Consider the following 12,456-nt stretch of genomic DNA (forward strand, 5'->3'; position numbering starts at 1 on the left):
TCACCATGTTTACAGGCAGAAGTTTGGATAGCAAAACATTGAAACAGCCCTATGTTTCCACAATCTTTCCCTTCACCCTGACCCTGTTGAATTGTTTGTTCTAACTCAAGGGAGTTACAGTGTCTGAAAAACAGTTCTCAAGGCTGAATGAGCCTCTAGGCGCCCAGGCAATCTTAATACCCTTTCCTGACTGTGCAGCTTATTTTGTATTTCCATCATCCAAGAGTCAAATCCCAAATGATGTCTTAAATTCTTTATATGGAGTATTTCTTTACTGCCCTGCTTTGAAAGATTCCTAGGGCAGTGTTCAAAAGCTTGAATGAAATATTGCGCAGAAATTAAAATAAATACAGGCCCCATTTGCACTATACATTTAAAGCAGTATTATTCTGCTTTAAACAGTCATGGCTTCCACCACAGAATCATGGGAACTTCTAGCAACTCTCAGCACCCCTAACTAAAGTTCCCATGCTTCTTTGGGTGGAAAGCTGTGACTGTTTTAAAGCTGTATAACGCTGCTTTAAATGTAATAGGGTAGTGCAGACGGGTCCACAGTTTTAAATCGGCAAGCATTTAAAAAAGGCAACACAGAGACAAAATGCCAGTAAACCAGAGAATAAATAAAAAACCTCAAGAATTATCTACTATCGAAAATCTGTAGGTGAAGGTCTTCACTTGCCGCAGAAAATCTTGCAAAGTTGTTGCCAGATTCACCTTGTTGGGGAGGTGATTCTAGAGTCATGGGGCCACTTTAGAAAGGCCCTGCCCTTTGTGGAAGCGTTCTTGGAGCTGGTCTTCTCCAGAGGAGTTTAAGGCACAGACAAGCTAGTGTGGGAAGAGGTGCTCCTTTAGCCATTTGATTCCTAAGCTGTTTAGGACTTTAAAGGTAAGCCCCAGCACCTTCAATGGGTTAGCTTTGGAGCAAATAGGGAGCTAATGTACTGTAGAGCTTTCAAGATACTTGTGACATGAACTATTTTGTAAGCTGATTTTTATAGAAAAAAATTAACCCCCAAGGATTGATTTGGAAAGTTGGTTGTGATCTGGTGGTGTTTGGGGCAACAGGCGCAAGTTTGTTTTGTTAGCCCTTTATTCGGAGCTAAGGAATGGAGTTGGTTGTTGTTGTTGCTGCTGCTGTAGTTATGTGTTCTGTTGCTTTGTCTATCTGAGGCTGGCACAACTTCTGACCCACCAAGATGAATATGGTCTGCCTGCCAGATGTTTGACAGCACTTGCCTCTTTCCACCCAGCCCTTCAGGACTTGGCATGCGGTAAAAACCAGAGGTTTATTAAACACTCAGTAAATGCTTTTGCATCACTGGTGGACTGTGTTTGGCTCGGTAGATCACACGCTTTGCAGGTCTGGTCTAGAAACTCCTTGCCATTTTTTGAAATCTTGCTGGGCTTACATACTGATCCTAAACATGCTTCCTTCGAAGGAAGTCCCAACGAATGAAGCAGAGCTTTGCTTCTTGATAATATGCTTAGGATTACAGCCACCTTACACCTGTCCTTAAAATTAGTGGCGTTAGCATCCCTTGGTTACACTGAGACAGGCATGGAGTTAGATCTGAAAAGCATTCCTGTGCACCTTGACCAATGTTTTCCTATTGTGCTGAGCCACTTTGATGACTTGCCAAAATCTGGCTCCTTGAAAGAGGCACTGGGCAGACTTTTCTTATTTGAGGGTTGCTCTCAAAGAGTTTTGTTCCCACTTGTGACACAACAGCGCTTAAACATGATTTCCGTCGGTGTTTGGACTTATTCTGGCAGTGTGCAGGTGTCATCCACCTAGATCTTTACCCGGTCTTTGTCAAGGTATTCTGTGAATTTGTCAACTGGGGCAATACATGGAGATAGTGATCTCCTTATCTCCCTGGCCTTCCTGATGTAGCACTCAAAATGACTCGTAAGGTGAGGGGAGGGAAGAAATGAAGGTGGAGCTGTCTTTCTAGACAACCCATTGTGTACGTACAACATCAGTTGATGCCCAGGTGTATTTCCCATCATTTCTGGCCTCTGGCTGTGGCTAAAAGCAGACCACCGGGTCCCCACCACTGGTGTTACTGGCCACCCTGCTGCTTTTGGAAGAGACTTGCGAGGGAAAAGCACAAGTTCTTGGAAATCTCTAGGAGTGACCTGTAGGTTGTGCTGCTAGAGAATTCATTTGAACAAAAAGCAGCATAGAAACACAGTGGTACCTCGGTTTTCGAACGTCTCCATTGATGAGCATTTCAGTTTTCGAACGCCGTAAACCCGGAAGTAAATGCTTAGGTTTTCAAACGCGCCTCGAAAGTCGAACATGCCACACGGCTTTAGCTGAGTACGAGATTCTGGGGCCTAGCTGTCGGCTATGGAGTTTTCAGATTTTGAATGTTTCAGAACTCAAAACAGTCTTCCGGAATGGGTTACGTTCAAACACCGAGGTACCCCTGTATAACGTAATAAATCAATCCAAACCAAACTGTTTGGCCAGCAAGGTTGTTTCAGCCAAGGCACGCACACCTAACATATCCGTGGGGGGCAAGCATGATGTCACGTGTGGAACAGGTAAAGGTGGGGCTTGGACAAATGAAGCTTGGCAGGATTGCCGGTGCTAGTTGGGAACTGCTTCAGGGAAAGTTTCAGTAAGTGCTTGGGAAGCATTGCATACTCTCTTGACCAGGCGGTTTGATTTCAAACCTCATGGGCAAGCCGGGGCACCTGATGTCTTTGTGGCATCGGGTGATTGCCAGGTGGGTGACCCTGACCACCTGTCAAACTTTGAACTGCAAGGGTGCTTGGAGATAAGGATCTGACCTCTCCACCAGATCCAGATTCCCCACCTCTGATTTTTAACGTCACATATAAAATTCTGCTCTTTGGCGTAGTTTCAAGCTGCACAGAGCAATCCTTTGCATGGTTCCTCTGAAATAGTACTTCGTTCTCCAATGCTGTAGATTGGCTACCTAAAAACCTTCATAGCTAAGGTTTAACTAAGCAATAACCTTGTCTTAAACATCTCTCTTTTTGAAAAACGAAATAAAATATTTTTTCCATTCCCCCCCCTCCCATTTGGGGCCCTCACATCTCTTTCTCCGGGTGAATGAGGCTGTAGGAAACCTTCCTTTAGTGTAAATATCAACCTGCTTTGTTTCCTTTAGAGTTTTGTGATAAGCACACAGAGCTCTGTACAAAGAGCTCCACGTGCCCAGTCAGCAGATGTCTGGCTTGGCGAAGTCCCACAAGTTTATGTTTAGCAGGAGGAGCCAAGCTGAAAAAAGCCTGGGGGATCATTTCTGTTTAAGAGCGGACTCGCTGCCCTGCCTATTTCCTTTTTTTTAAAAAATGGTACATGCATATAATGTGGCCAGTCTTGAGGACGGGGAAATCATTGCTGCCCTTGGAAAAAATGACATCCTACTTGAAGGGCTTGGCTACATTGGGGAGCAAGGACTTAAAAATCTCATTTTTCTCAGCCTTGAATAGGAGAAAGCATTAAAGCACCGCTGATTAATGAACGACAAAGGACTTCCGTGGTGGTTAAGTCCTTTGCAAAGCAATTGAAAGTCCAAAGGGCGCTGGGGCAGAGGGGCTTTAGACGACAAAGAGTTTCACAGAACTGGGGGAAAAAACGCTTCCCCTTCACCCTCAGCTTGCCTTGCCCTCAGGGTCAATGCAGGTTGGGAGAACAAGAGCAAAGTTGCCAAGAAATACTATCCTTAAGAAACCTGCTTGTGACATCAAAGCTCTCCCCTTTTTTGCCTTTTGTTTGCTTAATGTGTTAGGCAGTGTAGATACCATACCATTAAAGTGTTGCCCCCACCCCCAATCCTGGGAAATGTAACTTACCCTGCACCCTTAACAAACTACAGTTCCCACAATTGTGGTTTTTTTTGGTGGGGATGTGTTTTAAAGGTATGGAGCTGTGTTCGAAATTAGCCAGGCACCAGGTGCATTTGGCAGCTGGCTTTTGACTACTTTTACAACCAAGTGAAGATGGCTGAGGCTCATGTTAGAAACACAGGAATAATAATAATAATAATAATAATAATAATAATAATAATAATAATAATTTATTATTTATACCCCACCCATCTGGCTGGGTTTTCCCAGCTACTCTGGGTATATAAGCTGGATGTCAAATGGCTCCTTAAAATCAAAGTTACAGTCGCCAAAACAGAATGCCGTTTTGGAACAAGATGGCTCTAAAGCAGGCTTCCCCAAACTACGGCCCGCGGGCCGGATGCAGGCCGCGAGTTTGATTTATGCGGCCTGCAACACTGCCCGCTGCTGCTGCCCGCTCTTACTGGTGCAGCGCAGCTGCCCACTTCCGGGTCGGAAAAGCGCTGGAAATAGCTTGCGTGCATGCGCAAGCATCATTTCCAGCGCACTTCTGGGTCAGAGAAGGCCCGTGTGCATGCGCACAAGCTATTTCCTGCACTTTTCCGACCTGGAAGTGCGCCGGAAATAGCGTGTGCGCATGAGCACGGCGCGTGCCCGCGCACTCCCCCGCCCTCTGGCCCACTGCGTGATCGGCGCTGCGGGCACCGGCCCAAAGCCAGGTAAGTTGGGGGACCCCTGCTCTAAAGTCATGCAGTCAAACCTCGGTGCCCGGATGCCTCTGTTTTGAAACGTTTTGGCTCTTGAACATCGAAAACCCGGAATTAAATGCTCCAGTTTTCGAATGTTTTTTGGAAGCTGAACGTCCGATACGGAATGCAGGAAGCTCCTGCAACCAATCGGAAGCCGTGCCTTGGTTGTCGAAACATTTTCGGAAGCCGAATGGGCTTCCGGAATGGATTGTGTTCAACAACCGAGGTTTGACTGTATTTTTCAAATGATGGGCCGACTGTGATTGATTCTGTGTTAAACATCTGGGTAGTTCAGATGAGCACCTTGAACAAGTTGAAGAACTTTGAGAGCTTAAAGAAGAAAAGTCACTTGATCCAGAATATTTGGAGCAATAATTGCCATGATACTTTGAAAAGCTGGTGTCGCTGGATCAAGTTTGTCAGTTTTGTTGAATTAATTAAGGTAAATGGTTTTAATTGGATTTTGAATAAATCTGCAGTTAATTGTCAAAAGGTTTGGGAGCCACTGATCCATCCATATCATGCTCTGTATACTGAATTCCTGCTTTTATAATCATGTAAGCCTTAGTCCTTTAACAGGTGTGTGTGTCAGAGAGTGAGGGAAATTGACATATAAAGCAATTTTTTAATCATTTAAACAGGTGGCTGAATCCTTTATTTGTTACCGGTCATAAAAGGAAACTAGACGAGGATGATATGTTTCAGGTACTCACCGAAGATTCCTCTAAGGTGCTTGGGGAGGGGTTGCAGTGGTAAGTAGATGACAGAATATCAGTGATTGTATTTGGATTTTTTAAAATTCTTACACAGCATGCATCAATCTGCCTCTTCCCCAGGTCAAGGATTTTTGAAATGTATGAGAGGAGAAACCCTATAGTACCAGCTTTCTGCTCTATCTCTGCTTGGTGTGCTTGTGCAGTGGTACCTCTACTTACGAATAACTCTACTTACGAATGTTTCTACTTACGAACGGAGCTCCGTCCGCCATCTTGGATGCGGTTTAGATAGGATTTTTTCTACTTACGAATTTTTAGATAGGGTTGCTTCGACTTACGAATTTTTTCTCCCAATGCATTCCTATGGGATTCGACTTACAAATGTGCGTTCGGAATGCATTAAATTCGTAAGCAGAGGTACCACTGTATATTGGAGTTCTTATGAGGCAAGACTTGATATCCCAGTTTTTGAGAGGAAGACAGGTTTTTCGATGGCTCAAGTATCAGAATTGCCTTGGATTGCATTTAAACTGATTTCTGGCTTTCTCTGTGTTGCGGAAAGTACTGTAACCATTTTGATAGCTCTCTCAATCAATAAGTTTGTAAGTGCGGGCTTAATCTGACCTGTGCCTGTTTATAGGGTCAACTTGTCCTTGCAGGAAAAGCAAACAACTGGCAAGAGAAGGCCTCTCTTTCCCAGCAACTTATCACAGTTCATCTTGTGTTTCTGTACAGTAGATGCATGAAAGTGATCATTCTGTGGACTGATACTTGTCCCTTCCTTCCTTCCTTCCTTCCTTCCTTCCTTCCTTCCTTCCTTCCTTCCTTCCTTCCTTCCTTCCTTCCTTCCTTCCTTCCTTCCTCTCTCTCTCTCTCTCCGCCCCCCTCCCCTTCAGCATCCTTCACTCATGTTTTATTTTATAGGTACTGGGACAGAGAAGTGCAAAAGGCAAAAAAGGAAGCGAGGGTGCCACATTTAACAAAGGCAATTATACTTTGCTACTGGAAATCTTATCTGCTTCTGGGATTTTTCACGCTGATTGAGGTAATGCAATGAAAGAGATGCGCTATAAGATCATAGGAATCATAGAGTTGGAAGGGACTATGAGGGTCATTTACCGGTAGTGCACCCCCCCCCCTGCAATGCAGGAATAACAGGGATCGAACCTGCGACCTGGGCAGGATCAGCACCACGCTCTGACCAGCTGAGCTGATTTGCAAGGCAGAATTCGGTGTGGTGGTCCTGTTCTCTTCCTCTCCCCTTCCCTCAAGCCTCCACGTGCTGAAATCCCACCTCCCCTTTCCGAACATCGATACCCTTGCAGCTTTCTCTTTAAATGCGGAAGACAACAAATGGGCTAGAGATACTAGCCGCAAGCAGTACTCCTCTGTGTATTTTGGGTTTAGCGGCACAAATTTAAGCTGTTTTCTGCCTTCAGGCAAAGCTGTAGGCTCAACTGACTTCAGTTTGGCTCCTCAGTTTGATTCCTCTCTAGGAAGTGCCACATTCACACAATACCTTTAAAGTGCTACGATCCCAATTTAAACCACGGCTTCTGGTGGCTGCAGTTTGTCAAGGATGCTGAGAGTTGTTAGGAGACACCCCCCCCCATTCCAGAGCAGAGTGGTTTTAGCAACCAGACCCCCTTCATAGGGAACTCTGGGAACTGTAGCTGTGTGAGGGGAATAGGTGTCTCCTAACAATTCTCAGCGCCTGTAATAAACCACAACTCCCAGAATTCTTTTGGGGAGGGGAGCCATAGCTGTTTAAAGTGCTATCATAGTGCTTTAAACCTATAGTGCAGCAGTCATAGTGCTGAGAGTATGCCGATGTTGTCCCACATTTCGCCACAGCACCCAGGTAGGAGTAGTGGGAGATTCATTTCCGATGTGTAATATATTCCCTTTATAGCCTGTACTCTCCAAGAGACAACTGATCATGTCATTTTTGGTAGGCTGTGGACAGATGAGGGCTCCTAGACAGATTGCTTTCAGAAAGCTAGTGTAGCACCACAGCAAACAGATTGCGCTATGAACCTGAAAATTCCAGGTTCAAATCCTGGCATTGCTATGAATTTTCCAGGTAAGCATCTTTTTCCCACAGTCTGACTCGCGCTCTTCAACTACACCATTGTGTCTAAGCACGTAGCAAAGCTTAGATGCAATTGACGGGCGTAGGAAGGTAAAAAATAGTTCCCATAATGTGAAGGAACATGTTCTTCTATCTATGAAACAGTGGACTAAGATGGTTTGATGTTTGCTGGTTAAGGTGATTCTACTTTTGAAGCAAGTTCAATCTTCTAGAGGAAGATTTCGCTACAGTGGTACCTCTGGTTGCGGACACGATCTGTTCCAGGGTGCCATTCACACCCCAAAAAGTCTGCAACCAGAGCGGTGCTTCTGCGCATGGGCAAAGTGTGATAGAGCGCTTCTGCGCATGCGCACGCGCCGAAACCCAGAAGTAAACACTTCCGAGTTTGCCACGTTCGCAAGCTGAAAAGACGTAACCTGAAGTGGACGCAACATGAGGTATGACTGTATTATGATTCTGCTGTGTTTCTTAAAAGCCTCTCCCCCACCCCCGCTTTTCTCCCCACTCTCTAGGAAACACTCAAATTAATCCAGCCAATATTTCTGGGAATGATTATTGCTTATTTTGAAAACAGTGGCTCGGATGTTGCCTTGAAATACGCCTATGGCTCCGCAGCTGCCTTGTCTGTGTGTACGCTGGTTTTGGCCATCTCTCACCACTTGTATTTTTATCACGTACAACGTGCGGGCATGAAGCTTAGAGTGGCCATGTGCCACATGATTTATCGCAAGGTGGGTAATATAATTTCCTTTATCTCAATAAACAGGAAGCTTAAATATGTGGGGTCTTGCCTGACTTTGCATATGCTGAAGCAACTCCCTTTTAAAACATATGCTTGAAGTTGATAGCATTAGGAACAGGGAGGGGAAAAAAATCCATGGATAATATTTGGATTGTGATTAGGTTTTGTTTTGACTTATTCTGCACTGGATCTTTGTTCAGAGATGAGGCTGTGAGGGCTGACTTTTCAAAGCAAAACACTGCAAGCAGGAGAGGCCTTGGCAGCCATTATACGCACTCCTAGACCTTTACAGGAACATACCAAAAGAGGCTAAGAAGAAATATTTAACTGTCGAGGTCCAGGAATGTGGGCTGATGGGAGAATGAAATACAAACCCAGGGTAGTAGTAAATCAGTTTCCAGAGGCTTGTTTGTAACATGGCAGGCCTAAATTTTGTTTTCATTCTTGCCCTTGAACTCAGGAACTGGAGCTTTCACTTCCCACCTCAAATGTCTCTGACAAAAAATATCCTCCTGTCTTTGCAATAGAAGACATGGGTAGGGCTGGGTGATATATCGATATATCGTCCAAAACTGGTTTGAAGTCCATATTGTGATATCGGTTTCATAATTTTTGACCTGGCAATATATCATGAATCATGGTGTGGGTGTGTGTGTGCTATGCAAAAATCAGAATGTGGGAAAATCGGCAAAGCCAGCCAATGCCTCTACATAATTCCATCCTTATTTCAGACATTATGCTATATCAATGTATTGCAGTGTTTAGGTGGTGGTATATTGGTGTTGAAAACCAAATATTGCCCAGCCCACATGCGTGGAATACATTTTCTTTTCCCTGTTAATGGCTGCATTCTCTTGGGGTTTCTCTGTCAGTTAAAACAGCAATGGCCAGGACCAGAAGTGGCTAGGGCAATTCTTTTTCTCTTTCATGCCCCAGGTTGCTGACTGACGGACCGATCGCTCTTGTCTGAACTGATCGCTTGTAGATCTTATAAGGTTGTACCTTATAAGGGACAGAGATATTGCTAAAGATCTAGGACTGAATTAAAATAGCATGCTTTTTTTTTTTGGCAAAGAGATGGAACACACTTGGCAAAGAGATGGAACACACTTATGAATGAAAACATGGGAAATTGGCATGGATTGGAACTGGACCCACCCATTTTCTAGTAGTTTCGCTAACTGGTCTTGAAGGGGGCCAGGACTTTGGTCCTTTTTATGAGCCCTGAAGCAGGGTAAAATTCAGCTGTTTACCTAGGCATTGCTGTGATCTATGGAGGGAGATGCTCTCCCCATGGAACCAGTTTATAATGATTCATCTAAGGTGCAGCTAGCTAGCAACTTAGGCCTCTCTCTCTTCTCTCTCTTCTCTCTCTCTCTCTCTCTCTCTGTGTGTGTGTGTGTGTGTGTGTGTGTGTGTGCACGTGTCTGTCTGTGCTTGCTTGTAACCATAGTGTATGCATATATGTGTGTGAGAGAGCTGTGTCTCTAGTCGTCTTGGTAAAGCTGCATTTGTTTTTAGTGCATTTGCTGATACCTGGGAAATTATCCCTTAGGAGTTATGTTGTAATGGAGTAAGCACATGGCTTTCTTGTACATAAACATATCTCTGAGGTATTAATTTGCCATTCTAGATGAGATAACTCAAGTCTGTTATGGGATTTAATAAAATAGCCTTTACATCGAACACTGCTTGTGGAGAGTAAAAACCAGTTTGGTGAGGAAAAGACAAATTGGCTTGTGTTGTGATCTTATCTCTTTATTTTTAGTAATGCAATTATTTTTTTCTGCTTGATCTCCCAACATTGCAGAAGTCCTGGAACACACTAAGCATTGGTCTTTGTCAAAGTGTGTGTGTGAGTGTGTTTGTGAGGAGTAAAGTGGTTGCAAATTTCTCCACTTCCACCGGCACACTGTGTGCTCACCACTAAACCGTGGTTAATCTTCTTGACCAGGGGGTCAGCAAACTTTTCCAGCAGGGGGCCGGTCCACTGTCCCTCAGACCTTGTGGGGGGCTGGACTATATTTTGAAAAAAAATATATGAATGATTTCCTATGCCCCACAATTAACCCAGAGATGCATTTTAAATAAAAGGACACATTCTACTCATGTAAAAACATGCTGATTCCCAGACCGTCCGCGGGCCAGATTTAGGCGGCGATTGGGCCGCATCCGGCCCCCGGGCATTAGTTTGGGGACCCCTGTTCTTGACCATGGTTTAAAGTAACTTGTGAGAGGCATTGTTATGTGTCGTTTGAGGTTGGAATTGGTTTTAGTTTTGAATTGTGTCATTTGAAATATATAGGTTTGTCCTTGTGAGTCACGTTGTCTCACTTTCAAAATGTTTGTACAAAGTAGTGTTGACAGGATGAGTTGGAGGAATGATGCTGATTTATAAAGCACATCACTGTTTGGTGGTGTTTTGCTTAGAAACCTCTAAAGACCAGGATATGGACACAGTGAATTGTGTACTGTACATAGATTGGCTTCCATGGTTGGCCTGGAAGTCAAGGACTGTTGAGTACAAGGTGTTCCTCAGTAGAAGGTCCTGACAATGCGCTACGGCATAGATATGCACAATAAGAAGCTCTGTACTTAAAATGTTGCCAGTATTGTCATGTGAGAGGTACAGGAAGAGAAGCTGGCTTCATTCCCAGTCCTTTACTTCCTCCTCCTCCTCCTCCTCCTCCTCCTCCTCCTCCTCCTCCTCCTCCTCCCCTCCTCCCCTCCTCCTCCTCCTCCTCCTCCTCCTCCTCCTCCTCCTCCTCCTCCTCCTCCTCCTCCTCCTCCTCCTCCTCCTCCTTCTTCTTCTTCTTCTTCTTCTTCTTCTTCTTCTTCTTCTTCTTCTTCTTCTTCCACAGAAATCCTTTATAAGGACAAAAGAGCTTGCTTGATAAGCCAGAGCCTTATCTAGTTCAGTATTCTCGGGGTTACCCACCAGATATCAGAGGTATATTGCCTCTGACAGTGGGCTATCATGGCTAGTAGCAATTGATAGTGTCAGCTTCCAGGAATTTGGCAAAATGCCCTTGTAAGCCATCCCAAGTTGGTGGTCATCACTATCTCTTGTGGGAGTGAGTTCCGTAGTTCAACTGTGTGAAGAAGTAGTTTCTTTTGACAGTACTGAATCTTCCATCTTTACTGGAGTTCTAGTACTATGGGCTATGTGAGACATTTCTCTGTCCGCTTTCTCCCCACCAGATAGAATTTTTGACACCTCTGCCATATCCCTTCTCCTTCCTCACCTTTTCTCTAAACCAGGGTGGATAAAAATCATTGCTTTTAAAATAAATCAGGTTTTTTTATATATAAAAAAATTAAATCTGGTTTTTAAAATAAAATGCTTTTGGAGTAAAAATCTTTCTAATGATTTAAGATCTAAAGATCTATTTCTAAAGATCTATTTAAGTTACATTATAGTCCAAACGCTATTCATCAGGAAATAAGGCTTTGTTTTAAGTTTTTAATGTGTGCTGAAACTCAGTCTAAGTTTTGTTTTTTAATTGTTTAGCCACATCAGTTAACAAACATGGATACATTTGATTTAATTTGATTTAAATCAAATCCACCCTGCTCTAAACTAAGAAGTCTCAAATGTTGCAACCTTTCCTCACAGGGGACTTGCTTCATCCCCTTGATCATCTTGGTTGCTATTTCTGGACCCTTTCCAACACTACAATTTCCTTTTTTTTGATGAAGTGACCAGAGCTGTACATAGTCTTCCAAGTGTGGTTTACACCATAGATTTGTATAACAGTACCACAATATTAGGGACGTGGGTGGCACTGTGGTCTAAACCATAGAGCCTAGGGCTTGCCGATTGGAAGGTCGGCGGTTCAAATCCCTGCGACGGGGTGAGCTCCCATTGTTCGGTCCCAGCTCCAGCCAACCTAGCAGTTCGAAAGCACGTCAAGTGCAAGTAGATAAATAGGTACCGCTCTGGCAAGAAGGTAAATGGCGTTCCCGTGCGCTGCTCTGGTTTCACCAGAAGCGGCTTAGTCATGCTGGCCACATGACCTGGAAAAACTGTCTGCGGACAAACACTGGCTCCCTCAGCCTGTAAAGCGAGATGAGCGCCGCAACCCCAGAGTCATTCACAACTGGACTTAACTGTCAGGGGTCCTTTACCTTTACCACAATATTGGCAGCTCCCCCCCCCCCGTACTTTTCCTAAGATGGAGCTATGGAAAAGATGGATTCTAAAACATTTGCTTCAAGCTATCTATCCACTATGACCCCCCCGATGATTTTGTTCCTGGTCAGAGCCTATGATGAATTAGTATGACTACGTTACTTAATTAACCATATAGTCGTACCTTGGTTTTCAAATGC

The 12,456-nt window shown here is 44.2% G+C and overlaps 1 protein-coding gene across 2 annotated transcripts in view; it reads left to right on the top strand.

Moving 5' to 3' along the window:
- The window catches only part of ABCC4 (ATP binding cassette subfamily C member 4 (PEL blood group)), a 149,867-nt gene that overhangs the window by 7,987 nt on the left and 129,424 nt on the right, over positions 1-12,456 (top strand). Inside the window, exons 2-4 of one of the 2 annotated variants that reach the window (XM_035114283.3) lie at positions 5,216-5,326; positions 6,215-6,335; positions 7,895-8,113. In XM_035114283.3, coding sequence (XP_034970174.1) covers positions 5,216-5,326; positions 6,215-6,335; positions 7,895-8,113 — 451 coding nt within the window. The remainder of the gene's footprint in view (positions 1-5,215; positions 5,327-6,214; positions 6,336-7,894; positions 8,114-12,456) is intronic. The other variant, XM_035114284.3, reaches the window with a different exon arrangement.

The sequence above is a fragment of the Zootoca vivipara genome, chromosome 4, assembly GCF_965207765.1.
Source record: "Zootoca vivipara chromosome 4, rZooViv2.hap1.1, whole genome shotgun sequence".
NCBI classification, from domain to species: Eukaryota; Metazoa; Chordata; class Lepidosauria; order Squamata; family Lacertidae; genus Zootoca; species Zootoca vivipara.